The sequence below is a fragment of the Rattus norvegicus genome, chromosome 13 (genome assembly GCF_021556685.1).
Source record: "Rattus norvegicus strain SHRSP/BbbUtx chromosome 13, alternate assembly SHRSP_T2T, whole genome shotgun sequence".
NCBI lineage: Eukaryota > Metazoa > Chordata > Mammalia > Rodentia > Muridae > Rattus > Rattus norvegicus.
Window position 1 is genome coordinate 32,491,933 of NC_141546.1, and position 27,636 is coordinate 32,519,568.

The 27,636-nt window shown below is 51.2% G+C and overlaps 1 protein-coding gene across 1 annotated transcript in view; it reads right to left on the reverse strand.

Moving 5' to 3' along the window:
* Nucleotides 1–2,811: 2,811 nt before the first annotated feature.
* Nucleotides 2,812–27,636, reverse strand: part of Gli2 (GLI family zinc finger 2) — a 216,292-nt gene continuing 191,467 nt past the window's right edge. The window contains 9 exon segments of the mRNA NM_001107169.2: nucleotides 2,812–6,779; nucleotides 8,870–9,206; nucleotides 10,910–11,191; nucleotides 13,287–13,451; nucleotides 14,398–14,547; nucleotides 16,933–17,067; nucleotides 21,700–21,822; nucleotides 23,037–23,250; nucleotides 24,757–24,958. Coding sequence (NP_001100639.2) covers nucleotides 4,393–6,779; nucleotides 8,870–9,206; nucleotides 10,910–11,191; nucleotides 13,287–13,451; nucleotides 14,398–14,547; nucleotides 16,933–17,067; nucleotides 21,700–21,822; nucleotides 23,037–23,250; nucleotides 24,757–24,958 — 3,995 coding nt within the window. The 3' untranslated portion in view covers nucleotides 2,812–4,392.

Here is a 27,636-nt window from a genome sequence, read left to right on the forward strand (position 1 = left end):
AGGCTGAGATTCACACATACAGAAGAGCCATGAATGGGAGATGGCTATGCTTACAAGACACCTAGAGTTGGAAATGAGGAATAAGGAGATCCACCGATGGTTGTAAAAGGGCAAGAAAAACAGTGTCCTGTGTTGAGAAATGCTTGGCAAAGATTTGCCTATCCACTAGGGATGTAGTGCATTAGGTGGACTTCTTACTTAGCATTCAGGAAACCACGGGTTTGAGTCCTAGCATCACAGACTGAGTTTGGTGGCACCTGCATTTGGAGGATTAGAAATCCAAGGCCATCCTCATCTAGATACTGAATTTGAGGCCATCCTGGGCTCCATGAGACCCTGAGTGTTTTTGTTTTGTTTGTTTTTTGCCTTTTGTCTTTTCCTTTTTTAAAAGATGTCTTGAAGGATGCCTGGAGACCTTCAAGACATAGTCTACAGCAGGCTATCATGGAAGACTAATAAGCAAATATATCTGTATAGAGAAGTCACCAAAGAAAACTTTTGAGATAGGGTGAGTCAGTGTGTGGGAAACCAATGTGATATTTGGGAGAGAGAGCCATGGTCAGTGACTGCCAGTGTGGACTGAGAGGACTCCAAGATCACTGGAAGATGATGGAGACCCTCAATCTCAGGGCTGGGGAGATGGCTGTCAGTAAAGTGCCTGCCTGTGAATTCTACTACCGAAGTTCCCACCATGGAACCCACATTAAAAAAATAAAAAAGAAGAAGCAGACATGGTGGCACATGCCTTTAATTCCAGCACTAGGGAGGCAGGCCTCTAAGTTTGAGGTCAGCCTGGTCTACAGAGTGGGTTCCAGGACAACCAGGCTACGTAGAGAAATCCGGTCTCGAAACAAAACCAACCAACCAACATATATATATATATATATGAGAGAGACAGAGAGACAGACAGAGACAGAGAGACAGAGAGAGACCGACAGAGACAGATAGCTGGGTGTGGGACCCTGGGTTCACTGGCCAGTCAGTCAGGCTTGCAGGGTAGTGAAAGACCCAGGACTAAAACAGGAAGTTGAGTGCCAGGGAAATGAGAACTTCGGTTGTCCTCAGGCCTCTACATGTATTTTTATTAAAATCTTTGGCTTTAAGTATTGATTTTAGGTGTATGAATGTTTTGCCTATAGGTCTCTGAGTATTTTGTGTGCATGTCTGGTGCCCAAGGAAGTTCAGAAGAATACAGTGGTTCCATGGAACTGGAGTTACCGGTGTCTGTGAGCCACTACATGGGTTCTGGTAATCAAACCTGGATCCTTTGCAAGAGGAACGAAGTGTCTTTACCTACTTCTCCAGCTCTCTCTTTTAATTTTATATGTTTCTGTGTGTCTCTGATAATGCACACATGCATGAGGGTACCCAGAGGTCAGAGAATGTCAAATTCCCCTAGAGCTAGAGTTATGGTGGTTGTGAACCTTTTGACATAGGTGCTGGGAACTGAACTAGGGTCTCCTGCGAAGCTACAAATGCTTTTACTTACTAAGCTATCATTCACTCAAGCCCCTGGCTTGATTTTAATCTGTGTGCACTTGTACTCTCCTCACACCCGTGTGTGTGTGTGTGTGTGTGTGTGTGTGTGTGTGTGTGTGTGTGTGCGCGCGCGCGCGCGCGCGCGTGTGTAGGCTTGCACACTGTCAGTGTAGATGTGCAGGTCAGAGGGACAACCTTGCATGCTGGGCCTTACCTTGAGAAGCAGTCTCTGGATTTCTTTTCCACTTCATTAATGGTCCAGGATGGCTGGACCATTAACTTCTGGAGATTCTGGTTTTAGACCCCAACTCCCTAGTTATGCTACTACTGTGTCTGGCTTTTACGTGAGTTCTGGGGATTTGAACCAACCAAGCTATATTCCCTTCTTCTGAGGCTAAAGTTGCCCAATCCCTGCCCAGGGCTGCTGTCAATTTGCTGACCCAAGGTTCTCCCTGTCTACCCACCAGGGGGCTTTCCTAGGCTCAGGGTTGTAGCCATGGCTAGTCTCTTCTGGCCCTTCACCCAAGGCTGGTAGCTATGTATCCTGGGCTCCCCTTGCCTGCCTGACATTTCTCTTTTGCTGACTTTGGGGCTCTGCCCTCTTTCCCACCCTTCACTCCCCTAGATATTTGATCTCAAAGTCAACCTGATGGGTTCTAGGATCATCAGAAAACAAGGAAAACAAGCGTGTGGGCGTGTCAGTGAAGGATTATTGGGTAAACTGAGCTGGGAAGACCTACCTTAGCCACGGGCAGCTCCATTGTACCAGTTGGGGTCCTGGACTGAAAGGAAGACAGCGAGCTGACCATCAACAGACTTCCTCTGCTTCCTGACTGTGGAAGCCATGTGGCCAAGTATCTGACGCTCCTGCTGCCATACATTCCCCACCAGGACAGACTGACTGTACCCTTGAACTTTGACCCTAAGCAAACCCTTCCTCCCTTAAGTTGCTTTTGTCTATTTGACTATCGCATGAGGAAGTAGCCAAACAGCCCCAACCCAAAATGGGTATCATCACCAAAACCACAGACTGTGCCCGGGTCTGTACAGAGATCTGGCATGCTAGGACTTCGGCTACATGTCTCATGAGCTGAGCCCACGAGTGTCTCAGTCTTGGCAAACTGTCAAGACCTGTCTGCCCCCACCCCAAGGTGCCAGAAAGCAAACAGTCGGTAAATGATTCTGAATTAAGCCCGTCTGGGTGAAGGTGGGGTAGTCAGTTTTGACACTGTTATGAAAAAATTACAGCCTATGTTTTGTTCAAATGCATCAAATTTACTGCCTGGATTCTCATTAACTACTGTCAGGAGAAAAGCAGATCGACAAGATAAATTATGAAAAAATTATTTTTAATGTACAAAAAAGACTTATTTACAAGTTGAGCGTGTCATCTCAATTTATAGCATGTAGAAAAAGCTAAAAATGTTTGGCAATATAAATTTGGCTGGACGATTCATCCACAGTATATTCAGGCATGACGATGTCTACACAAAATAGATACAGATAGAGAAAGGGGAGCTGGGGTCTATGCCAGGCAGTGAGCCCACACCATGAGAACCAGAGACCCATGGGCATGGCCCAGAGCTGTCATTTAGAGTTGGTCCTGTCTCTGGATTGTAAACAGAGAAGTTTGCTGCCCCGGGACACAGGGGGTCCAGACTCTGTTAAGAAGTTCCTCACTGCAGCCAAGGCCACGGCCAGAAGGAAGCTCTGAGTGGTGAGGTTTGGTTTGGCAAAGTTTCTATTAACTCAGAGGGACAGGTCTGGGATGTGGACATATGTGTGGGAAGAGTCATGGTTCCACCCTGCAGTGCACTCTGGACTGATTCTTTTTGGAGTCAGTTTCCATATATCATTTCTTATCTGGGGCCAGGCCATACTGAACAAGCAAATTCAGTCCAGAGTTCCTCAAAGTCCAAGAATCAATCCCTTCACCCTCCTGCCCAACCACAAACATCATGCATGTCATCACAGGTCGGTGCCAGAGAGGTCAGGGGACCAGAAAGTACAGACGCTGCATGTGGTGGTTCAGTACTGACTGCTGGCCACCAGCACTGTGTGGAGGAGCCCTAGAATCTCCCACGGGAGAGTGGTCAGATAGTGCACTGGAGAAACAGAAGCGGGTAAACACACGGCCTCCTTTGCCTGGGGAAGGCCTCTTTCACCTTGAGGCCCTGTCCATTCCTAGTCCACAGAAACCCCAAGTATGTAGACACAAGTCCTCTTCCTGGGAGGGCTTCACTGTACACTTTAGAACACTGTAAACAGGCCAGGAGAGCCCCCCACCCCCATAGTAAAATATGTGTTTTACTAATTCTTCTCCACTCAGGAAATCTGCTGGTCCTACCCTGCCTAAGGAGTGGAGATGCTAGCAGTAACTGAGGAGACGCCATGATATCCCAGGGGTTGCACCTTCCTCCTCTGTGGGGAGCAACCTTGGCGAACTTCATGGATGCATCCAGGGGAAGCAGTGATCCCTTTTCCTCGCAGGTGGTAGAATGGCAAACCGATCTTCTCAGAAGAGAGAGTATCCAGCATGGTCTCAGATTCAAACCCAAAGTGGCTCCCCTCCCCTCTTTGGGCATGTACTTAGAAAGCCCTTGGCCAAAGTATTCTCTCATTAACTGAATAATAGAGGCGAAAAAGCCAGAACCTAGTAATCTCATAGACACCAAAGACTGGCAAGCTTCATGTAAACGAGTTTCTTTCCAAATATGACTTTTTGAGTGTCCCGAAAAATAGGCCGAAGAGCGGAGAGGATGCCCCTAAATCTTTTCTTAAAATATGTGCAAGTCTGAACCAGCCACTTCCCAACCCTCTCAGGCCTAATTAACACATTTGGACAAGGAGACTAGATTAGACCCTCGTACTCCAAGAAGTTAACGTTGCTCAGGTCTGCTGTGCCAGGAGCCTCTAGGTCATCATGTTTAAAAACTTGTTCTCTTCAGCCAAGCTGGTGAGCATGGAACTCATGTCCCCAACAGCCATGTTGCTGATGCCCACGGGGATGGAGGGCAGTGTCAGGGAATTCCGGGGTGTGGTGAGGCGTGAGGAATTCTGGGAGAGATTGTGGAGCAGGCTTGGGCTCAGTGCACCAGAGAACAAACTCGAGTGATCGCCATCGTCCATGATGGCATCAAAGTCAATCTGGGGGGGCTCCAGGAGCTGGGAGTCCACGGTGCTGGACACCTGGTTGACTCCTGGTGAAGGCAGAGGTTCAGGCTGGATATTGTCTGAGCAACCTTGTGGTTGTGGCGGCTGGGGCTGCATGGCTGGGCAGCCTCCGTTCTGTTCATACATGTGGATCTGGCCATAGTAGTAGAGCGTGTTCTGGTCCTGTGACCGCCCTGTGTCCTGAGATGGCTGAGGAGTTAGGGATACCACGGTCCCTGCTGTTCCCTTGGGCATAGCTTCTGCTGTCTCTTGGTTGGCTGATGTGACCACGGCTTGGCCAGCGGTCCTGGCATACAGCTGCTGCTGCTGTTGGCCAGAACGTACTCCTCGGTGACGACTAGCTGTGTTGGGCTCCAGGGGCGGCCGAGGTTGCATGAGACCAAAGCCCGTGTTCTGCTGGGACTCCATGAAGCTAGGCTGATGGGATGACGGAAGGCCAGAGACCTGTTGGTAGCCGTCCTGCTGGGGATAGCCCAGGACTGGGTGAGGTTGTGACACTGCAGCCAGGGATGAACTGGCAATCCCAAGTTCCCGTTGATGGCCACTTATGATGGTGGCATTGGGGACAACTTCCATTTGCTGAGGGAGTCCCAGGTGGCTAGGCTTGGCTGCCATATTGCTGCAGGAGGGGGCAAACTGGTTCAGAGATCCACTGACGACGTTTGGACTCAGCTGGTGGTGGGTTTGGCTGTAGTTGGCCTGAGGGCTCATGGCTGCAGTTACACCCAGGCACTGACTGCCTGTAGCTGGCAGTCGAGGCTGTTGCGTGTAGCTCCCTCTTGATGCAGAGGGGGCCCCTCGAAGCTGTAGGTGTGGTTGGGTGCTGTCTAGACCTCCAGAGCCGCTCTGCAGGGCTTGTGGGCTATAGCCTGGATAGTGGGCAAAGGCTGGCTTCTGCTGAACCAGGTTGCTCTGAGGAAAAGAGGGTGGCTTCACCTGGGTGGGCAGGGCATCCACGGTGCCAGAACTCACCTCGTTCCACTGCACAGGCATGTTGCTCTTGTTGAGGCTGGAGGAGGGGCTGTAGCTCAGCTGGCAGCCTCCCAGCCCAGGAGCAGAAGGGCTCATGTTGGAGTCGGCAGCCGCTAGCCTGCGGTGGCCTTGTAGCCCGGGACTGGGCAGTTTAGAGTTCTCGGGGAAGCCAGTACCTTCTGTGGGATACACCTGCCGTGTGCTGTCATCCAAGGCACCACCTGTGTGAGCCTTGATGTACTGTACCACATCATCTGGCAGCACGAGGTCATCCTCCACCAGCCCCAGGTCAGACTCTAGCCCGGCACCCTCTACCCCAGCAGCCACGGCTTCCATCACCACGTTCTCATTGATGCTAGGGGGTCGCGGAGAGTAGGCATGGCGGGTCAGGCTGCCATCTACGCTGGGGTGGCTCTGTAAATGCAGGCCACGCCGATCAGTGCAGGGGGGCAGCGGACCTGGATTCATGTTGTGGATGCTGTGGAAACGTTGCACTCGAGGCAGAACAAGGGGGTCAGGTCGCCGCACAGGGTCGCTGGCCCGCCGTGTGCTGCCGTTAGGCCCCTCATGGGGTAAGGCAGGAGCCGCACCTACATAGCCATGGCCGTGGTTATAGGTAGGCCCGTCGCTACCACGCCGTGGCCCCAGAGGTTGTGGGCAGGCGCCTGGCAGTGCACGCTCAGGAGCATCTAGTAATGCCAGGCGGGTACGAAGGCTGACGCGGTCGAGGCCCGGCAGTGGCGTGGGTGGTGGCCCGCCTGTGGCCGCTGCGTACTTGGCACGCAGGCTATACTGCTGTGCGGGTGTCAGGTTGAGCAGCCCGGGGCCACCACCGCTGCACTGACTGGCCTCACTGGAGCGCCGAGAGGCGTCTGTGGAGATGGGGTCGTAGGAGTCCGCTGAGCTGGCATTGTGCGGGCGTATGCCACCAAGAGGCGAGGCCTCGCTGGAACGGCGGCTGGAGAAGTATGGGGAGATGCCGGAGGAGCGGCGGCTCACGGTGTAGGCTGAGCTCATAGTGCTGGTGGAGCTGTCTCTCCGTTCCTGCAGCTGGCTCAGCATGGTCACTTCTGTCAGTTCTGGTAGCCGCTGGTTGGGCAGCAGTCCCGCTGGTCCACAGCCCCCAGTATTGTTGAAGTTTTCCAGAACAGAACCTAGGGAAGAACGGAGGGGTCACAGGAGGCCAAGGGCTGTGCTCCACAGGGCATAGACTCCCTAGGCTGTTTCCCAAAACCAAAAGATCACTTACATCTAGTCCAGTAGAGGCAGCAGAACTAGTAACCAGTTCCTCTACCCAACCCCCTGGACCAGACTGATCCTGGTGGCCTAGCGCAAGGCCAGGTACATAGCAGATACTGGACAGTAGAAGAGTTCTGGGTATAGGAGGGGAAGAAGGGAACCAGGTGGCATGGTACACACAATCCCAGCAGCCGGGAGGCAGAGGCAGGCAGATCTCTTGAGTTTGAGCCCAGCCTAGTCTACAGGGTGAATTCCAGGACAGCCAGGGCAGGACAGAGAAGCCACCCCAGTTTCTTTAGCTACATAACACGCATCTGCACAGAGGATGGGGTTACTGACAGCAGGGTTCAGGAGGGCCTTGGCTTGAAGACCCAAGGTCTTGAACTTCTGACCCTCCTGCCTCTACCTTTGGAGTGCTGGGGGTTACTGGTGTGCACCACCACGCGCTGTCGATCTGGTGCTGAGCACTGAACTCAGGGCCGTGTGCATGCGTGCAAGGCTAGCACTCTACCTGCTGAGCTATGCATCCGGCATTTGCTTTGTTCTGAGGCTGGGTCTCTCTATGTTGTACAGGCCGATCTTAGGGTAGGCAGAAGAGAAGCGAGCCCAAGACTGCAGAGGCTAGTCAAGGCCTCTCACAGCACTTTATGGCTGGGTAAAAGGTGGTCACACTCCCTATGAACAGTCATGACTTGAGCTCAGGCAGCTGTCTGCAGTCCAAGAGATCCCAGACTTGCAAAGTTCATAGCCTTCGGGCAGGAATCCTTCCAACAGTGGGGCAGGTGGTGTGCCAATGGACACCACCATGCGGGGCGGCCTGGTGTCTATGTGCCCAGCGGCACTCCAGAGGTGCTCTGGGAGATAAAAAGAGCCTGCTGAGCACAAGGCCACATCCTCTGAGAAGCCCCCCTGCTCGTTCCTCATGGAAGGCACCTCCTCAGGCCAGCAGTAACCCAGCTGTGCTCTGGTGCTCTAGGGCTTGCTCTGCATGTGAATCTGACCCTCCGTCCTTTGGGATGGCGAGCATTCTGCTCTCCTTTCCTTGAGCCTTTGCCACGATGCCCTAAATGCTGACTGGCCAAGTAAGGAAGGAGCCTATGTTCAGAGGCTGACAGTGGCACGCTGCATGGAGAACACCGTGAGCTTTGGGGCTGCACAGACCTGAGCTAAGTCCACTTACTGCTGGGGTTTGGGTGGGGTACCTTCTCCTCTGAGCCGGCTTCCTTTCCACGCAGCACAAGGCAGAGTTGAAGCAGGCAAGTGAAGGGAAGGCTTAGCAGTTGGGCATCATTGTATCACACCGCTCACATCCCTTTGCCAGCAGAGCATCTCCGTATTTGCAGCTTAGTGAAGGGGCAAGCCTCTCCAAAATACCCCTTCAAAATACCCCTCTCCATACCTTCATACCCCTCTCCAAAATAAGGAACCTGGCAGGGACCTCTAGTTCCCTACCAACCCCTAGGAATCTTTAGAGGCCAGTCATACAACCTATAACCAAGGGACCAGGTCGATCCAGCTTGAACTTGCTTGAGGTGCAAGTGCAGTAACGTAAACTCTATCCTTTGAATGAACGTTTAGGGAAAACCCTCCATTTATCAGGTTATACTTGTATATGGTTGGGTGTGCATATAGTTAAAATTAGAGCGTGACCAAAGAACTAAGGTTTACATAACCTAAGCCTGTCAATCAAACCCAAAGACCATCCACACCCCTCCCCTAACAACTAGCTCCTCCTCTTTCTAGACTTTCTAGAGGAAGCCCAAGGCAATACCTGGGTACTCTTGGGCCTCCAACTAGTCATGCACTCATGGTTCGTTCGATTCTGAATAAAACTTTTCTGTCTTGCTACTTTCGTGGGCTTCTTCAGCTCTTTGATCAAATAAGACACCAAGAACTTGGAACCATCTTCTCTGCCCCATTGTGGGCAGCCAGACAGACTATGCATGGTGCCTGAAGGAAACAGCCCCAGGCTCTCTCCCACCAGGGCCTGTTAAACCTCACTCACCATTCACTGGAAGGGGAGGCAGCTTGGTGTTGCGGGTGTGTGGGGCTGGGCCAGCCCACGAGCAGGAATCCTTTAGAGACTTGAGCTTCTCTCTCTTCAGCTGCTCAAAGCGATGCATGGTGGTCATGTGTTTGCGCAGCTGCAGGCCACCAGTGGAAGGTACAGCCAGGGCTGATGTGTCAGCTCCTGGAGACGTGTCGTCCAGTGCTGTCAGGTCTCCCAGACTCCCGGGCCCTGTCCCCGGCATCTCCACGCCACTGTCATTGTTGGGGACACTGCCCAGGGGAGAGGGCTCGCTGCTGCAGGATGACTGGGCCCCGGGGCTGGACTGGCACAGCTGTAGGGACAAGGTAGAAGACACAGGCTCAGGGATCATGAGAAGTCGCCCGGTCCTGTGAACCATCCCACATTCAAACCGGGTCACGTGTTCTTAGGCAGGGACACGAGCAATCAGGGAACTACTTTAAAGGGACACTTGCAACCCATTCTTTGTGTGCTTGTATAAGATGACTAAGTCTAACTGTGGCCCTTTTCCTCAACTACGATACTGACCCAGACTGCCTTCCATGTAACAGCATGTGCCAGGATTTGTTGTACTGTAGGCAGAAGGAGACTAAGTTGATCCAGAGAGAAGGTATTCAACGCAGCACTGCACAGTGAAATGGGGGATAACAGAACCCTGGGGACTGGTTGGCCAGCTGCCTTCTACTGCGCAGGTTAGGGACAGGTGCTCAAGAGGACAAAGAGTGAAGAGCGGGGAGCTCTGGGGTGTGACCATTGCTTGCATGGCCACTTCAAACTGGCAGGCTATCAACTTGACTCAAGCAAGAATCACCTGGGAAGAGATTCTTAATAAGGAATCTGTGTGCATGTCTGTGGAGGGCTGTCTTAACTGTTGATTGAGTGTGGGAAGACCTAGGCAGTGTGCAGGTGGCACCAGGCTGTGTGTGTCCTGGACTGTCTAAGAGTGAAGCCAAGCACAGCAGCAGACCATGACACACACACATTCTCTTTGCTGGGGACTGTGGATGTGATGTGCCTAGCAGCTTGAGTTCCCCCCAAAAAAATGGTGGGCAGGAATGTAACTCAAATCCTCACCTCACACTTGCTCTGCCGTGCTTTTCCTCAGGGTCTTTGTCACGGCAACGGAAATGAAACTAGAACATGTGGTTCTCCACCCTCCCTCTGTGCTGGGGTGGGGCAGGCACATAAACAAGGAACACCACAGAACCCTACAACATCTAGTGCTGCCTGAGGTCTGGGCTGGGAAGCAAATTCTAGATGCAGTAGTTTGAGGCTCATCTCTGGGTTGGATGATTTCCCTGCACTGTATGCCGAACTTAGCGGAGCCGGTTCCAACAAGCATTGCGACAATTCTTTGCTCCATCTAGTCCAGACTCACCCCTGCTCTCCCTTGATCTACATACATCACCCCTACCTTCCCTTGCTCCCCATACCTGCCAGCCTTATTTTTACTGCTTACCTCTCTCTACCTATTCCCATGGTGCCACCCGATACCTGTCTCTCTGAAAGCCAGTTCAACCTCTGCCCGGCCATGAGCACTGAAACAACACAGGGCCCACCCTCTCTCCCTGGGTGCTCCCACCCCCACCCCATTCCTCTGCTCACCTCAGTAGCGTCTATCCTTAGGGGAGGTACAGTTGGGAAAAAGAGGTGGAGACAAAGAACAGGTGGTTAGAACAGAAGGAACACAGGCTAGAGCGGGGAGGACACAAACAGGGACAGAGGGCTGGGGATCCACAGAGGCACCCGGGTACTGGAGGAGAGGCAAATTCATCCTGTGCAGACTACCATTGAGGAAGGGCGTTTCCCAGCCCCGGCCTCAGTTGCCCAGCAGGAGCTGGGTCAGAGAAGGCAAAGGAAAGGAGAAAGGATTCATGAGGGGGTACAAGGTGATAAATGAGATGGGGCAGTGTTTTGTTCTGAGAAGGGGGTGCTCTAGCAGGACCCTCAAGAGGAGGCTGGGCTTCTAGGCCTCTGAAGAGCTGAGCACCAGCTTAGCACCCAGCTCTGTCTTACCCCGGAGCTCTCTGTCTTGATGGCTTTGATATGCAGGCAGTCCTCCGCAGTGTGACTGGTGCTACTGGCCTCCACACTCTCCTCGGGTCCCCGGCCACCTGGCTCAGCACCGGCCTCATTGTCCCCATTCTCCTTGAGCAGTGGAGCACGGAGGTGCACATCATTACGCTGTTTCTTGGTCACATGGGCATCTGGCCCGTGGACGGTCTTCACATGCTTGCGGAGTGAGCTGGGGTCTGTGTACCTCTTAGTGCAGCCTGGGATCTTACAGATGTAGGGTTTCTAGGAAGACAGCCAGGCCTGGGTTATGGACAGGGACCCAAGGACAAACTCCGAGTGGGTGCTATAGCTGTTCTGAAGCCACTGCACATTCCCTGGCAGCCCTGGCTGGCACAGGGGCAAGCGCTCTAACACATTCATAGTCTGTGGGTCAAGTTTGTAAGAGCCTGGCCTTCCCATCTGCCTTGTATACTAGCCTTGCATGCAGAGAGGATACAGTGTCAAAATAACTCCAGACAAAGGATCAGAAACCATGTGGGAAAGACCCACATGCTCCCCCAAGATAGGGATGTCAATCTCATTAGACTCCACTGAAAGCAGATAGACTAAGGAAACTTGTAGTCACCCAGCCACTGTGGGGCACACCTGAGCATCCAAACATCTTGTTTCTGTCCTAGGCTTGTACACACTCAAATCTACAGACAGAAACCACCACCTAATGTACCTAACCCTACACATGTCTTCACACACACATAACATACATACATACATGCATCTACACATATACACCACCCTCATTCATATCCACACAAACACAGATATACCTACAACCCCACACTTGGCCCCACATACACTCCATGTACGCACCCCACCATGCACACACAAACGCACAACACACATGTAAATACCTCCATACCTGTATACATGTTCCTATATCTACATGAACATAACATACTTATACACATGAACACAGATATATGCTTCTCTCTCTCTCTCTCTCTCTCTCTCTCTCTCTCTCACACACACACACACACACACACACACCAATCTTCTAATCCATTAATATATAAACATGTAACATACCTCACTCCCACATCTATAGTGCGCATATAAATACACACATGTCCCCACATTGCCTATCTACATAAGTGCACACATATATGTATATCCATACTTCTCCCCGAGAGGATGGCTTCAAGGGGTCCAGAGGCCTCTGGGCATGCCTCTCATTTCTAACATGCACTGAAGCAAGGTCTCTTTCTTTCTTCTAAGCTGTTAGAAATATTCTTTCTCCCAGGTCTGGAGAGATAGGTCTGTGGTTTAGATCACTTATTGTTCTTGCAGAGGTTCAATTCCAAGTACCTATGTGGTGGCTCACAGCCATCTGTAACTACAGTTCCAAGGGATCTGACCTTCCTCTTCTGGCTGGGCACATGCATGATGCAAAATATTCATATATATATATATATATATATATATACATGATAAATATATAAATGTACGTATAATATATATATAAAAAAAGTTCTCTGGTCTGCTTGAACCACAGAAATTGTATAGCCGAGCAGGGACCAGGGAGTTGGGTTCCTTCTCTCAGGCCTGTCTGAGGGCTCCAATTGCTCTAGGCAGACAGTTGGTGGCCTAGTGGAGCCCAAGCAGCACTAGCCTCTGCAGTAGGAGCTGCCTGTCGCATATGCCAAATACTGATAACACTGGGGTATCTGTTCTATAGGGGCACACATACTTGTGAATAAAACAGTGGCCTAGGATGGTTTCACAGCTTCACAGAGTGCCTAGTAGGCCTGCCAGTAGGCCTGTGACATCATCTAAGAGACTGTGTCACCTCTGAGTGTTGGTTTCCTTATGTGCAGCGGAATCCATTCAGCAGCCAGAGAAGCAGATGGGGGAGGGGCACCTGGCAAGTGGTTTGTGCTAGCTAGCTTTACCTAGCTTTACGAATCACGCGGGCAGAGAGTCTCAGTGAGAGACTGTGGACATGTCTGTGGGGGTATTGTCTTAAATAAGCTGATTGATAATTGGAAGCCCACTGTGGGCAGACCATTCCCTAGGATGTGAACTGTATGAAATGGAGCTGAGTACAAGCAATCAAGCAAGTAAGCACGCATGCATTCATTTTGCTCTTGACTGTCAATGAATATGATTAACTGAAGTTCCTGACCTGACTTCTCCACAATAGACCTTAACCTGGAATTGTAAGTTGACCTGAGTCCCTTTCTCTCCACGTTGCTTTTAGTCAGGGTATTTTACCACAGAAATAGAAATGAAACTAGAAGAGGGTTATCCACTAGCCAGTGGCGATGTGTTTACATACATCAGCAGCAATGCATGCGTTTCTGCACACCCCAGTCATGCATACCTCATTGGAGTGAGTGCGGTTCTGGTGCTTGGCACGGTCCGAGGCATTGGAGAAGGCTTTGTTGCAGCCTTCGTGTTCACACACATAGGGCTTCTCCCCTGTGTGGGACCGCAGGTGTGTCTTCAAGTTCTCCAGGCGAGAGTAGGCCTTTGAGCAGCCTTCAAACTGGAAAGAGGTGGACTGGTCAGAGAGAACACTCCAGATTCACATCAGGCAGCTAGACTCCTTCCCTGCCCCCTCCTGTGGCATACATTCCCACTCGTGCACCCCAAAGCATGTGTTTTAGTAATGACAGTTACTCTCTCTTCTAGGAAAGGCTGCAGTATAAAACTCAGACGAATCAAAGGGCTTCACTGTGAAATACAGGAGCATGCATGCACGTATGTATGTGTGATATTGACATGAACAAAAGCACACACTTATAAGCTGTCCAATTCTTCACGATTTTTTTATACACCTGTCCGAAGCACATGAAAGTTCTGATTTCTCCATAGTCTGGTTCTTACTATTAACTGTCTTTCGTTTTGAAAGATTTTTAGAAACATTTTATGTGTACAGGTGTTTTGTTTGTACCCATGTCTGCACACTACATGTAGGCCTGGTGTCCTAAGAGCCAAAAGAGGGTGATGGATCCTCTGGACCTGGAGTTACAGCAGGTTGGAAAGCCACCGTGTTGACGCCAGGAATTGAACCTGGGTCCACGGGAAGAGTTGAACACTCTGTGATCTTTCCAGTTGCTGTTGTGTTTTATTTCTGAGATAGGATCTCATGTAGCCCAGGCTGGCCTCAAACTCACTATGTAGCTAACTAAGGAAGGCCTTGAACTTCTGACCCTCCTGCCTCCATGTCCCAAGGGCTGGGGGTTATGCACATGCACCACCACACTCAGTGTGTGTGGCCTGGGGATGGAAGTCAGGTTCTGACACATGTCGGGTGAGCCCTCTCACCGGCTAAGCTATGTTTGTCTCCTACTCCTGCCAAACTCTTAGAAGAAACAAAGCAGGAGGAGGCTCGCTCAGTCATTGCGGCCATGGGCTAGGCAAGCATTTCTTGTCCGAGGTACACAGGGCACGGCTGTGTCCAAGCGGCTCTGCAGGGGGAGGAGGCTCACCGTGCACTTGTGCGGCTTCTCACCCGTGTGCCTGCGCATGTGGACAACCAGCATGTACTGGGCCTTGAAGGGCTTCTGCTCTCTCGTGCAGGCCTGCCAGCGGCACACGAACTCCTTCTTCTCCCCGTGGATGTGCTCATTGTTGATGTGCTGCAGGGGAGGGTGAGACAGGGCAGGGGTGGGGAGGCGAGTACGAGCCACTTCCCACTGCTCGCTCTCTGTTCGGCTGGCTCCGTCCTGTGTGCAGAGCCCCTCCTTGCACAGACCACCTCCTGCCCTCAGGAGACCACCATCCCATCCCAAAGCCTCTACCCTGGCACATACACAGAATACCCATCCTTGGTGAGGAGCACGGCAGTAGCTGTGTATGTGTGTGTGTGGGGAGGGGGAGTGTATGTGGGAGGGGAGGCGTGTGGGGGAAGGGGAGGTGTGGGGTTGAGGGGAGGTGTGGGTGTACACATGCGCAAACTTGAGTGTACATGCATTCTTATATATGTACATAGCACACACATGGATGGGGCTGAGGACAACTGAGTCCCACATGGCCTTGGTGGGGGTGGAATGACATGGCTCCTGCCCCCGGGGACATGGCCAACAGGGCATGGGGGTGTACTCAATGGTAAAATGCTTGTCTATCACGCATGAGACCCTGGATCCAACCCCTTCCAAATACTTCTGTGTGGCATATGAATGTGTTCATGTTTGTATGTGTGTGTGCTTGTATACGGGTGCACACAGAGGCCGGAGGTCAACACAGGGTGACTTCCTATCACTTTCCACCTGGGTTTTCGGAGACAGGGTCTCTCCATGAATGTGAGTTTACTAATTCAGCAAGATCAAGGGCCAGTGAGATTCAGGGAGCCTTTGTCTCCACCTCCCCAGTTCTGGGAGTGTAGACAGTGCACCACTGCTCTCCTCTAAATTTACTGATGATTGAAGGCAGCCCACACACCCCAGTTGAGGCTCTGGGCCTGACCCATGGGGGAACACAGTGATTATGGCGATGTTCCTGAGGTACAAGCACCAGCTGCTGGCTAAGTGTGCAGTGAGGCAGACATACCTGGCTTCCAAGATGTGTAAAGGAGGTATCCTATCAGTGGAAAACAGCTTGCTCAGCTCTGATTTTGAGGGAGGCTACAGCTAGGTCCTGACTCTCAGCTTTGGACTCTAGGCATACTGCCAGGCTGACCCTGGGGCTAAAGAGCCTCGACGAGTGACTGGGTCAGCCAAGGGGACAGCAAAGCCACTGCCTGACTTCTGCCTCTATATTTTTACCAGGTATTCCTGGAAAACGTAAACTCAGGTGCTGTAGTCTCTCCCAGACAAACGCATTTGCAATCTACACAGCTCTCCAGGAGCCCAGTGGCTGGCTCTGGCAGCACCTCGTCCTGGAAGATGAAAGGCCACTGGCCCGATGCCCTGTGCGGCATCCCAACTGTCAAGCACAGATAACACCACCTTGGGAGCCTGCGAAACAGCAGCCCTTTGAACTTCCAGAAAAATCTTCTCCTATCAGCCTCCCTTTCCATTCATAAAGCCTTTCAAATGAGAAAAATGCTTCTCGGCTACGCCTTTCATTTTTTTCTTATTGGTTTACTTAGCGACAAATTGTTAATAATGGACCGGGGTCTGGCTTGCCATCCATCTTCCCAGAGAGGAGAGGCAGAGCTAGGCAAAGGCAGGTCCTCTTTGTAGAGCAGCCTGCTCTTTTCCAGGCCAGGTGGGAGTGATCCCCTAGGGCCACAGAGATATCCCTAAAGCAGCCCTTCTCGGGCCGAGGCAGGAATCTGACTAGGAGATTCTGTCCAGTACATACTGAGGCAGAGACTCTCACTGGCCTGGAACTCATCTGGGAGGCTAGGCGGGTTGGTATGCATCTTTCTTGGCCTCCTCACCAGTGCTAGGATTAAAGGCATCCGACCCCATGGCCAGGCCCTCTGTAAAGGGTTCTTAGGAACTGAAACCAGGCCTTCTAAGCACTTTGCTGGCTGAGCGATCTCCCCCACATCTTCTTACACTGTCACCTCTGTATTTTTGCTTGAGCCCAGTCCCAGTCCAAGCACTGTCCCCTCTTCCTCAACCCAAGTGCTTGAACAGGCACCACATGGTTCTGATTGGTACCTCTGCCTTTGCTTACTCCAAAGAGGTTGAAAATACAGATTCAGGTTCTAGAATGAACTTCATGTGCATGTGGACTGCAGCTTAGAGCACTCGGTTTTGCTGTACATTTCTCACTCTGTGTGTGTGTGTGTGTGTGTGTGTGTGTGTGTGTGTGTGTGTGTGTGTGTTGTGTGTTCTTCATTATTCCTTTTCCTTATTCTCACGCTTTTGTATTTTCTTGGACCTTCATGTATACTACATACGTGTTTGGGGTGGGGTGAGGGGCCTCCTCCAAGGCACCTGGTCACTGTATCTCCTACTTACAAGGGATGGGGCTCCCCATTCAGCCCCTCTGAAGTACAGGCCTTGGAAGCTCTAGGTCCATTGTGGCTGGGGCTCTGCACCCCTAGGCAGGATCTGGGGACAGAAGCTTACATGCACCAGCTGCTCCTGGGTGTCATATTCCTTCGTGCAGTCTGCCCAGTGGCAGTTGGTCTCGTAGATGACCACTTCAGCCTCCTGCTTACAGTCATCCCTGTCCAGATCTTCCTTGAGATCAGCCAGTTGCTCCTAGGAGAAGGGAAGCCCACATCCACATGAGCCATGACTGGTCCTGCGGCTAGGGTGAGATTAAACTCAAGGGTTTACACCAAGGGCTTAAGGCTGGCACAGGCATGGACACGCATCCACGCATATAATATATGAACTCATGCAACCACACATTCACGAATACAATATATACATTCATACATCCATACACATACATATGTACACAATGCATGCATACACGTGTACACATACAACAGAGGCACACAGAGTCATACTTATCCACCTTTCTCCCTTTCCTTAGCTCAGCCTAAGGAAACTGCTTGTCACAGGTAACTGGGCCCTTCCTGCTCTCTGGTCATCATGAAGAGATTCTGACCAGCACCACCCCCTCCCCCATTTGCAAGTGGAATGTGGGTTTGGTTTCCACTGTGGGTATCTGAGGTGAGCTCCACAATCACTGGAGGTATGGAGATGGAAACACTGTTAAGTGTGGGGGTCCCTGTCTGGAGGAAGGAGAACCCCCAACCCCATCCTTTCCTTCCAAATAATTTTTTTCTTACTGTCTCCTCTTCCTCAGGTGCATGTGTGCCCTATCGCAGTGCCAGCATCTGCCAAGCACTCTGCAGAGAGAACGCACACCCCTTAGCCCCTCAGGCACATTTCCCTGTCACAGTCTTTCTTCATTCTTGTATCACAGCTTGGGAAACTGAAGCTCAGGGAGATGTGGACCTTCCTCTCCACAGCCGATATGGAGTCTAGAGGAGATGAGATCTGGACTTCTGTCTCCATTCCGATTAGCTTTAACTGTCAGCCTCGGAATCATTGCAAAGGGATCTTCAATGGAGGGACTGCCTAGGTCAGAATGGTCTGTGGGCCTGTTTGGGGGTTGTCTTGACTGTTAATTGATGTGCAGGACCTGTGGGTGGCATCACGCCTAAGAGTTCACTGAGCATGAACTAGCAAGCAAGCAGTGCTCCTCCATGACTTCTGCATCAAGTGTCTGCCCTGGCTTCCCTCAGGGATGGACCTACCCTGGAAGTGTAAGGTAACAAAGCCTCTTCTCTCTTGTTTGCTTTTCGTCAGAGTGTCTTATTACAGCGATATCATGGAAATGGAGCACTCTGCGACCATACATTAGGGTTATGAGGCTATTACAAAGATGAAGCTTCAAGGAAAAGCCTCAGGCTACAGTGGATCTGCCTGGAACAGAGGCCAGGGTCAGGCACAGGTTCCCCAGGCTGGGAGGCAAGGTCCAGGGAGGGCCCGTGAAGCCTACTGTGGACAACCCAGTGTTGAGAGCCAAACCAAACCATGGCCAGAGGCAATATTACAAAGACCTTTATTTTTTAGTGTTTTGAGACAGGGTTTCTCTGGACTTCACTCTATAGACCAGGCTGGCCTTGAACTCAAGAGATTCTCCTGCTTTTGCCTCTCAAGTGGGGTGCTGGGATAAAAGGTACGTGCCGCCACTTGGCCATGTTCGACTTATATTTTAAAAACTGCAGGAACGTATCCTGACTCTTCAAATGAGCTATGGGTTGTGGCTTTAGAATCAAGAGCGTTTGCCTAACACACACAAGACCCCAGGTTTAATCCCCTGTGCTGCAAAACAGGAAGAGAGACCTAGGAAGAACCTCGGGGAAACAAGGACAGTGCCGGCTAACAGGGACTTGCCAGGTTAAGGCCTGGGAGTGTCCACTGGCCACTCACGAACAACAAGCTCATTTCAGAACTTCAGAATTTCCCATGGTGGGCCACAGACGCAGCCCCCTCTGATACTGCTACAACCTCCTCCAAAAGGGACGCCCTGTTCACCATCAGGGACCCTCATAACAGGCGTCTCGGTTCTGCAGAGAGCAACGCTGCTACTGTGCTCCCTAAGGGACCTCATTGGCTGCACTGCACAGATCAGTCGAAACCCCTCACTTCCGGGTATCCAGCAGCCAGCGGCTGCTGACATGGGAATGTAGAGGAGGTCTCCTAGTGCCCGCAGGGCAGCAGAAGACCAGCAGGCCCAGCGGTGGGCTGCTCTGAGACCAAGGCAAGAATCCAACCAGTCTGCAGTTTGAGGGCTTCAGCAGAAAGCACGTACAGAGCAACACGGAGCCCAATTCTGTGAGGAAAGGCCTTCTTCAGTGCCGTGAGTGGACTGCCTTCCTGTGCGCCACTCCTCATTTATCTGAGAGAGGGGATCACATAGCTCCAGGCTTGCAGTATTACGCTGCCAAGGCTGCCCTTAAATTCTCAGTCCTCCTGCCTCCACCTCTAGGGCTGGGATCCCGGGAAGGTACCACCAGGCCCAGTTTGCTTTCACGGTTTCTTTCTCTGTGTGTTACTGGTTACACAGGAAGGTTACGGATTTCTCTGTGTTCGTTTTGTATCCTACCATTTTGCTGCAAGTGTTTTTCAATTTGGAGGGTTTTCCAGTGGAGTCTTAAGGGTCTCATCCATGTAGAGGGTCAGGTTACCTGCAAATAAGGACGTTCTGACCCCTTCCCTTCCTATCTGTACCCCGTGTGTTCCCCCTGCCATAATCACGTGCTGACTGGAATGATAAGCACTAGGTTGAACAAGCGTTGGGAAAGAGGACACCCTTGTCCTCCTGATTGCAGTTTCCCTCCATGTAGTATGTCAGATAGGTGTGGCCAACTGATCCCACTAAGAAAATTAGTCAATCTCAGAAAGGCAAATCCTGCATTCTGTCTCTTACTTGTGAGACCCTGACTTTATAGGTACACAGAATCCTATCTGCACATCATACAGATGATGACAAGAGAGTAGCAAAGCCATCAAGGGGGTGGGGTGGGGTGGGGTGGGGGTGGGGCGATAGTGAGTAGCGGGAACTAGAGTAGGGTGTGGGGAGAAAATACTTGAAATGCCTTATGCACGTTAGGAAACTGTTCTTATGCAACAGTGTGTGTGTGTGTGTGTGTGTGTGTGTGTGTGTGTGTGTGTGTGTGTGTGTGTGTTACACTGTTGTGCATGAATTGAAGACCTATCATCCCTCAGTCACCGCCCACTTCGTTTTATTGATACAGGGTTTTATTGAACCCAGATCTGGCTGATGTGGCTAGACTGGTTGACCAGCAAGCCCCAGAGATCCACCTATCTCTGCCTCCCCAGTGATGACATTATACGTACATGGTACCGTGTTCAGCTTTCTACATGGGCACCGTGCATGCTAAGGATTCAAACTCATGCCCTCACACGTGTATGGCAAATGCTTTACTGACTGAATCAGCTTCCCAGTCCCTTGTAAAAGTTCTCTCTCTGTCTCTCTCTCCTCTCTGTCTCTCTCTGTCTCTCTCTCCTCTTCTCCCTCTGTCTGTCTCTCTGTCTCTGTCTGTCTGTCTGTCTCTCTCCTCTCTCTCTGTGTCTCTCTCTGTGTCTCTCTCTGTGTCTCTCTCTGTGTGTGTCTCTCTCTGTCTCTCTCTCTGTCTGTCTCTCTCTCTCTCTCTCTCTCTCTCTCTCTCTCTCTCTCTCTCTCTCTCTCTCTCTCTCTCTAAGGGCTGTTGGTGCAAGACAAGAAGAAGGCCTTTGGGGCTTTCCTAGAGTGTGAGGCAGTAACGAGGCTCCACCCCTTGGGAAGGGCCCACCCTGGCGCCCTCCCTGTCTAACATTCCTGCATGTTTATCTTCCAGGATATGTGCTTCCTCATCTCAATTTCAGCACACACCCCTTCCCATGGTGGCCAGCCTCGTGGAAACTATGCATCATGTTCAGACTAGTGCCGGTGTCAGTGAGGGGAGAGAATTTGTCATCAACCCCTCTGTTTGCCTGACAATAAGAGGACCCAATATTTCATGAAAATTAAGTGCCTAGAGCATGCCTGATGGTTTACAGTCTTGATAAAGGATAGGCCAGCAGATGCTGGGAGCCAGGGACCAGAGGGAGGCTTGAGCATCCTCAGTGACTGTGAATTGTGGGCTAACAGATGGAGACTATGCCACCGTGAGGGCTTATGGTTAGGAGGCTGAAAGCTAAGGTCAGTAGCAGCTAAGACTTTCACACGGCACACCCCTGCTCCAAGAGTAGCAATGACCTGTGTGTCCTCCTAGGGACAGGGCAAGCAGTAGGACTTCCAAGGGGCCCTCCATAGAGGCTGGGCCTCAGTCATGCCAGCTCCAGGGCTGGCCATAGAGGCTGGGCCTCAGCCATGGTGGCTCCAGGACGCAGCTGTCCCATCCTTATTCTCCCCACCAGGAGAGACTTGGCAGCTGGCATTTAAGTGTCTCGAGTTCCCTTACCCAGGAGCGCCAGTACTAAAGAATATAGTGTGAGCGGTGGGCTCCAGGAGAGGGGGCAGCCTTGAGGACCAGAGCCACTCAGGGGACGTGAGCAGCTCAGACTCAAGGCTGAGGCTGTGAGTATGTGGGGATACATCTGTGAGGCTACCCCACCCCACTAACTTTCTAAGTTCTGCAGATGGCCATCAATCCACTTATCCACTCCATTTTCCATCTATCCATCCATCCACCCAATCATTCATCCATCTATCCATCCGTCCACCTATCTTTGTATGAATGCATGAGTCCATTCATCCATCCACTGCTTCCCCCTCCCCCTTCTAATCACCACTAGGTGCTCAATAGCCAAAACAGGAGATCCAGCCTGGTCCCAGCCCAAGGACCGTGGCAGTGGGCAGCAGGTTACCTGTGTCAGTCCAAGCGGGGAGGCTGGCCGTAGGCCCTCAGCCTCAGTCTTGACCTTGCTCCGCTTATGGATGGTGATGGGGTTCACGGTGCTGCTCACGGCCGACTCGCTGTTCTGCTTATTCTGAGGGAGATGGCAGAGGACAGTCTGTCATGTAGGCACAAGGCAGAAGACCCCGAATCCTATGGGCTGTGGCTTTACAGTTAACTCACATAGACCATCGTTTATGTGTATGTGTACACATACGTTTATGTGTGTGTACACATATACATTCATGTTCACACGTGTGGAGTACACATTATGTGTACACACACATATGTTCATATGTGTGGAGTACACGCTATGTGTACACATATACATGCATGTTCATATGTATGGAGTACATGTTATATGTACATATTCATGCTTGTTCATTTGTATGGAGTACATTGTTATGCATACACATACATGCATGTGTGGAACACGCATTTAGATTTGTATGCATGTGTATGCATATATGCAGAGATAAGAGGTTCATCTCAAGTGTGTTCCTTAGTCACCACCCACCTTGTCTTTTTGTGGGTTTCTCGCTGGGACCTAGGACTCCCCAATCAGGCTAATCTGTCTGCTTAGTAAGCCCAGGGATCCACTGTCTCCACCTCCTTAGAGCTGGGATTACAAGCACGCACTACAATGCCTAGATTTTTTTTTTACACTTCCTTATTTCTTGAGACAGGGTCTTTCTGTGTAGCTCTGGGTGCTCTGGAACTTACTGTGTAGACCAGGCCGGCCTTGTACTCAGAAATTGGCCTGCCCCTGCCCCTGCCCCTGCCTCTGCCTCTTGAGTTATGGGACTAAAGGCATGTGTACCCACTGCCCTGAAATGCCTGGCATTTTGAATATGGACGCTGGGGATCATACTCAGGTCCTCATGCTTGCAAAACAAGCCATTCAGCCACCGACTTATCTCCCTAGCATCTCCTTCCTTCTGTATTTTGAAACATCAAAAAAACCTAATCTCTTAGAATGGTCCTCCAACCAGGGCCAGCAGAGACAAGGGTGTGTGGTAGGGGGTGGGCCAACACCTTGTTCCCCATGATATGTGTAGTGTCTCTTCATGCAGAATCCCTACATTAGAGGGTTTCTCTATTCCTTCTTGCTTTTTGGACAAAAGACAAAACAGTGATTCGGAACTCACCATGGGCCCAGGCCAGGGTTTCTGACCCAGTTTAAGGCCCTTTCTACCTCGTGATCTCTGTCCTAAAAGCAACCAAACAGTCAAAAGTGCAGAGATCCCTACCAGCTCCTAGCATGAACCGCCCTGGGGGAACCCACCCCAGCTCCCCGCACCCACCTACCTGGTTGGCATCACTTATACAGTTGCTGCTATTGCTGCCTAGCTGGGTAGGCACGGTGATGGAGGTGAGAGTCATGGGCTGCTGAGCCAAGAAGGTGGGTGAAGGCTGGATCAGGGGTGGTGTATGTCCAAAGGCTGAACCCAGGCCCCGCTGCTGGCTCAGGATCTGCTGGTACGCCACGGGATTGATGGGGTGGGGGAAGGTGAAGGCTGGGCTGCAATGGAGAACAGGAGAGGTTGGTGGAAGGAGTGGGTTCGCCGTCAAACCAACGTCCCTGGCAGAGAGGACTGTACTCTGAGGCCCAAGATGGCAAAATTGCTAATCATGCAGTGACAATGGATGTCTTGACTCAGCTTTACTTCCCATGCCTAGCTCTTGAATGCAACCTTGACCCTGGGCAGGCTGGCCCCACACCTGGCGGCTTCTCTGCTCTGACCCAAGCTGCACCCCTGAAACCCTCTGCTGTCTATCTGAACCTTGCTTGGTTGTGGACCACTGCGCTTCCTCATTGGTACTGAGCCCTTCAGCTCACAATGCTTCCCCCTCTGCTTTAGTTTCTGCTACACTTACAGGCTGTTGCACACTTGTCATGGGTCACTTTTTCCTGGCAAGGGACGAGGGGATTGCTGGTGGCCTCTAAGGCTGTGCCACCAGAGACATATGGTTTCCTCCTTGCTTCCCCTAGCATCTCTGTGGTGTGAGCTTCTGTCATGAGGACCCCCTATGTTGAGGCTCCTGTCCACAGTACATGCTCCTAGAGTCAGAGACCCAGGACACTCCTTACTTTTGCAAAAGGGGCAAAGACAAAGCCCCAATCTCAGAGCTATGCCAGCCTTGATTTTTTAAAAAGATTTATTTTTTAATATTTATTTATATGTCTGTGGCTCTGTAAGTGTGTGTTACGTGTGGATACGTGTGGATCGGTACCCATACAGGCCAGAGGTGGACATTAGAGCCTCTGGAACTGAAGTTATAGGTGGTTGTGTGTTGCTTGCTGTGGGTACCGAGAAGCAACTCTGGAAGAGTAGCCAATGCTCTTAATAGCTGAGACATTTTTCCAGCCCCACCAAGCCTCAAACTTGCTCTTCAGCGGCTAGCATTTAAAATGCTCAATGTGACAGCAATGTGTTACGCAGCAGATATTGTAAACAACTGTGTAAGCGCCTGCGTGCAGCCCTCTTAGGAGTGGCAAGCCAGGAGAGGCACACATTTCAGTCACACTGGTTGGGATCTGAGTCCTCAGGAAGGTCCAGTGCTGCACAGAGCGGAAAGAAAACAGTTTTGATGGCACCACAGTGAGACCTGTCACTAGCCCTTGAGATGTGCTTAGATGGACTTCGTCAACGTCACACCAGGTGTGGCTTTTTATGTTAGTTGACAACTAGATCCTTTGGCTCTCTTGTGAATACTAGAAAAGCTACTCCATTAACAACTGTATGTGTGTACGTGTGTGTATAAATGTCAGCAAATGCAGGTAAGGAGTGTGCCTTTGGAATACACAGGGAAGGCAGAGAGAACGTTGGGTATCAGTCCTCACCTTCCAACAGCATATCCCATGCTAGCTGGCTATGAGCTTACAGGGCTCTCCTGTCCTAGCGTGTTGACATACCAGCATTAAGTTCTGTGTTCTCTCTATAAAGCTCCATCTGTAAGACCAGACCCTGCCACACGGCCCCAGCCCAGCTCCCAGTTCTTAGCCCTTCTTGTTGTTGGGGCTCACCTGAGGGCACCAGCTGACAGATGCCCGTAAGAACCGCTGGCTGCTGAGCTGCTCCTGGAGTTGTTGATGTAGGCTACCAGTGAGTTGGGAGAGGTCCGGATCATGCGCTGTAGGTCAAGGCTGGCATCTGAGAGCGGGGAGATGGATAGAGCCCGCTTGCGGCTCAGTCGCGGGGTCACACGTGGGCTGGAGAATCGTGATGCTGGCAGAGCAGACAGCCAACCAAAGGTGTGTTAATATCACAGACTCTCCTCCCACCTCATGAATATTCATGATCTCGCCATGCCTTGGTGTGGCATGGAGATGGGCCCATTTTCATCACTCAAGAGAATCTCACTGGGAGCAAACTGAACAGGGTTACAAGTCAGGGTTCCTAACACACATATGCACTGTAATGGCTATTCCTGGTTGTCAGCTTGACTGTATCTGGGATGAACTACAATCCAGAATTGGAGGGCACACCTGTGATCCTGATCATGAGGCTTGAAGACACAAGTTTCTGACCTGGGTCTTGGCATGAAGATCTTGAGGCATAATGGCCATAAAAATCTTAGGCCCAGGCAAGCTAGTACACACCTTTAATCCCAGGAGACTGAGTCAAGGAGATCTCAGAGTTCAAGGTCAGCCTGAGACAAAGCAAATCCCAAATCTAGGCATGATGGCACACACCTTTAATCTGGGCCACACCTTCTGCTGGAGGCCTACAGAAGGACTTTGGAAGAAGGAAGATTCACTCTTCTGCGATGCTACACTTCCTCTGCCAGCGCATTTTTTGGAACCCTCTTCTACAGAAGACCAGTTCAAACACTGGCCTCATGGGACTGAGCAACCACTGGACTCTTGGACTTCCCATCCACAGCTGCCCATTGTTGGGTTAGTTGGACTGCAGACTGTAAGTCATCACAATAAATTCCCTCAATATAGAGAGGCATTCCATAAGTTCTGTGACTCTAGAGAACCCTGACTAGTATGTGAGCGCACGCACAAACACAGCTCTTTCCCCGATCACCATCCCCCCCCAAGGAATTCTGGATCTCTCCTCTAGATAACAATGTCCTAGAAGTGGTCTGACATCACTGGAGGACTCTGGTTCCTAAAGCTTCTTCACTGTCTCATCTCACACTTTACAGTAGGGGTGTTATGGTAGCAGCACCCTTCAGGGATGCTATAAGGTGTGAAGTTAGGTGATGGGAGGCCTGGACCACAGCAAATTAAAGTGAATGCTGGGGTGTGTCTCTGCTTTCTAGAGACCTGCTGGGTGCAATGGCTTCTCTGCATTGCTGGCCTCCTTCTGGGACTTCATATACATGTGTTGGTTTGCAATGCTGCCTGTATGCAGTCCTGGTCCTGCCTAAATGCTGGGCAGGGCATCACACAGACTTCCCCAGCCTCCCTCAATACAGGCAACATGCCGTATTGTACACACTTGCCGTGAAGTCAGACAGAGCTTGACGATGGTACCTGTGACCCTGTCCACACGTCTGGGTGAAACGTCTAACTCCCAGGGCTTTGCCAAGGGTGTGGATGGGCAGAGTGGGCCTGCATTTAGGATAAAGGAAAGGCCCAAAGTCTAGAAAAGATGTCTGAGCCTGGGGCCATGAGCTACAGCACTTTCCCCGGCTGGCCTCCATCCAGGCACTCTCTGAGCACCTCAATTTCGTGCCTTGATAATCCTTACTTCAAAGAAAGAAAGATGCAAACAGGGGTCCTCCGAGAGACTTTATGTTATGAAACGAGGACATGAAGACTCTAGCGTTCACCCATGCCTTCTGCATGCACATTTTATTTTTTTTGGTATATATGTTCATATGTTTGTGTGCATGCATGCGCATGAAGGCCAGAAGACATTCTCAGGTGCCATTCTTCAGGAACCGTCCACCTTCCTGTTTAGACAGGGTGTCTTACACAGAGAGAACTCACCAAGGAAGCTAGTCTGGGTGGCCACCTCCCCAGTGGGTGCCCCAGCACACCATCTTTTTTCCCAGAGATCCTAGGGAACGGAACTCAGGGCCCCGGGCTTGCAAGGCAAGCACTTTCCTGAGTGAGCTATCACCACAGCCCATCGTCATATATTTTTCAAAAAGAGATTTTGCTGCTAACATTCTGACTCTCACCCTCTCGGGTGCCCCTAACAAGAGGAAGCAGGCCCAAACTGACAGTAGTATTCATCTCCGTTATTCCTGGCCCCCGAGGGAAATGTGTTTATTAACTCGCCTCTTCCCTTGATAAATCACTAAATAGGAAGAAAAGCCTGGCATTCATTTCCTGTGCTTTTCCTTTGATTTATGTTTGGGGACTGGAGCATTCGCAGCAGCCATCCATCTGTGGTGGCTGCCTGTCCTAACGCTAGCCACCGAGTGACCGGCCACTTGCCTGCCGTCCCTTACAGGATGTCTGATGCAGCCTGTTCTCCACCTATCTCTGGTCTGTTAGTTCTCCCTCCCCTCCCCTCCCCTCCCCTCCCCTCCCCTCCCCTCCCCTCCCCTCCCCTCTCCTCCTAGGCCTCTGGCCCGGGCACACTGATTCAGCTAGGCTGACTAGCCTCCGAGCTCACAGAGATCCTTGTGTATCTGCTTCCCATCCCTCCACCTCTGGAATTACAGCTGTGGGTCACACTCCTGCTTTTTACTTGTGTTCTGGGAATTTGAACTCCTGTCCTTGTCCTCTTGCTTTCAAAGCCAAGCCCTTTATAAATGAGCCAAATCTTCCTCACTTCACCGCACTTAATTTTTCCTTTTTTTGAGACAGGATGTGATGTAGCTGAAGGCGGCCCTGAACTCCTGACTCTTGCACTTCCACCTTCCCAGTGCTGAGAATCCAGGTATGATCAACAGCAGCTGGCCCAGGTCTTTTCTGAGCTCACTCTCAGGTTGTGTTCTG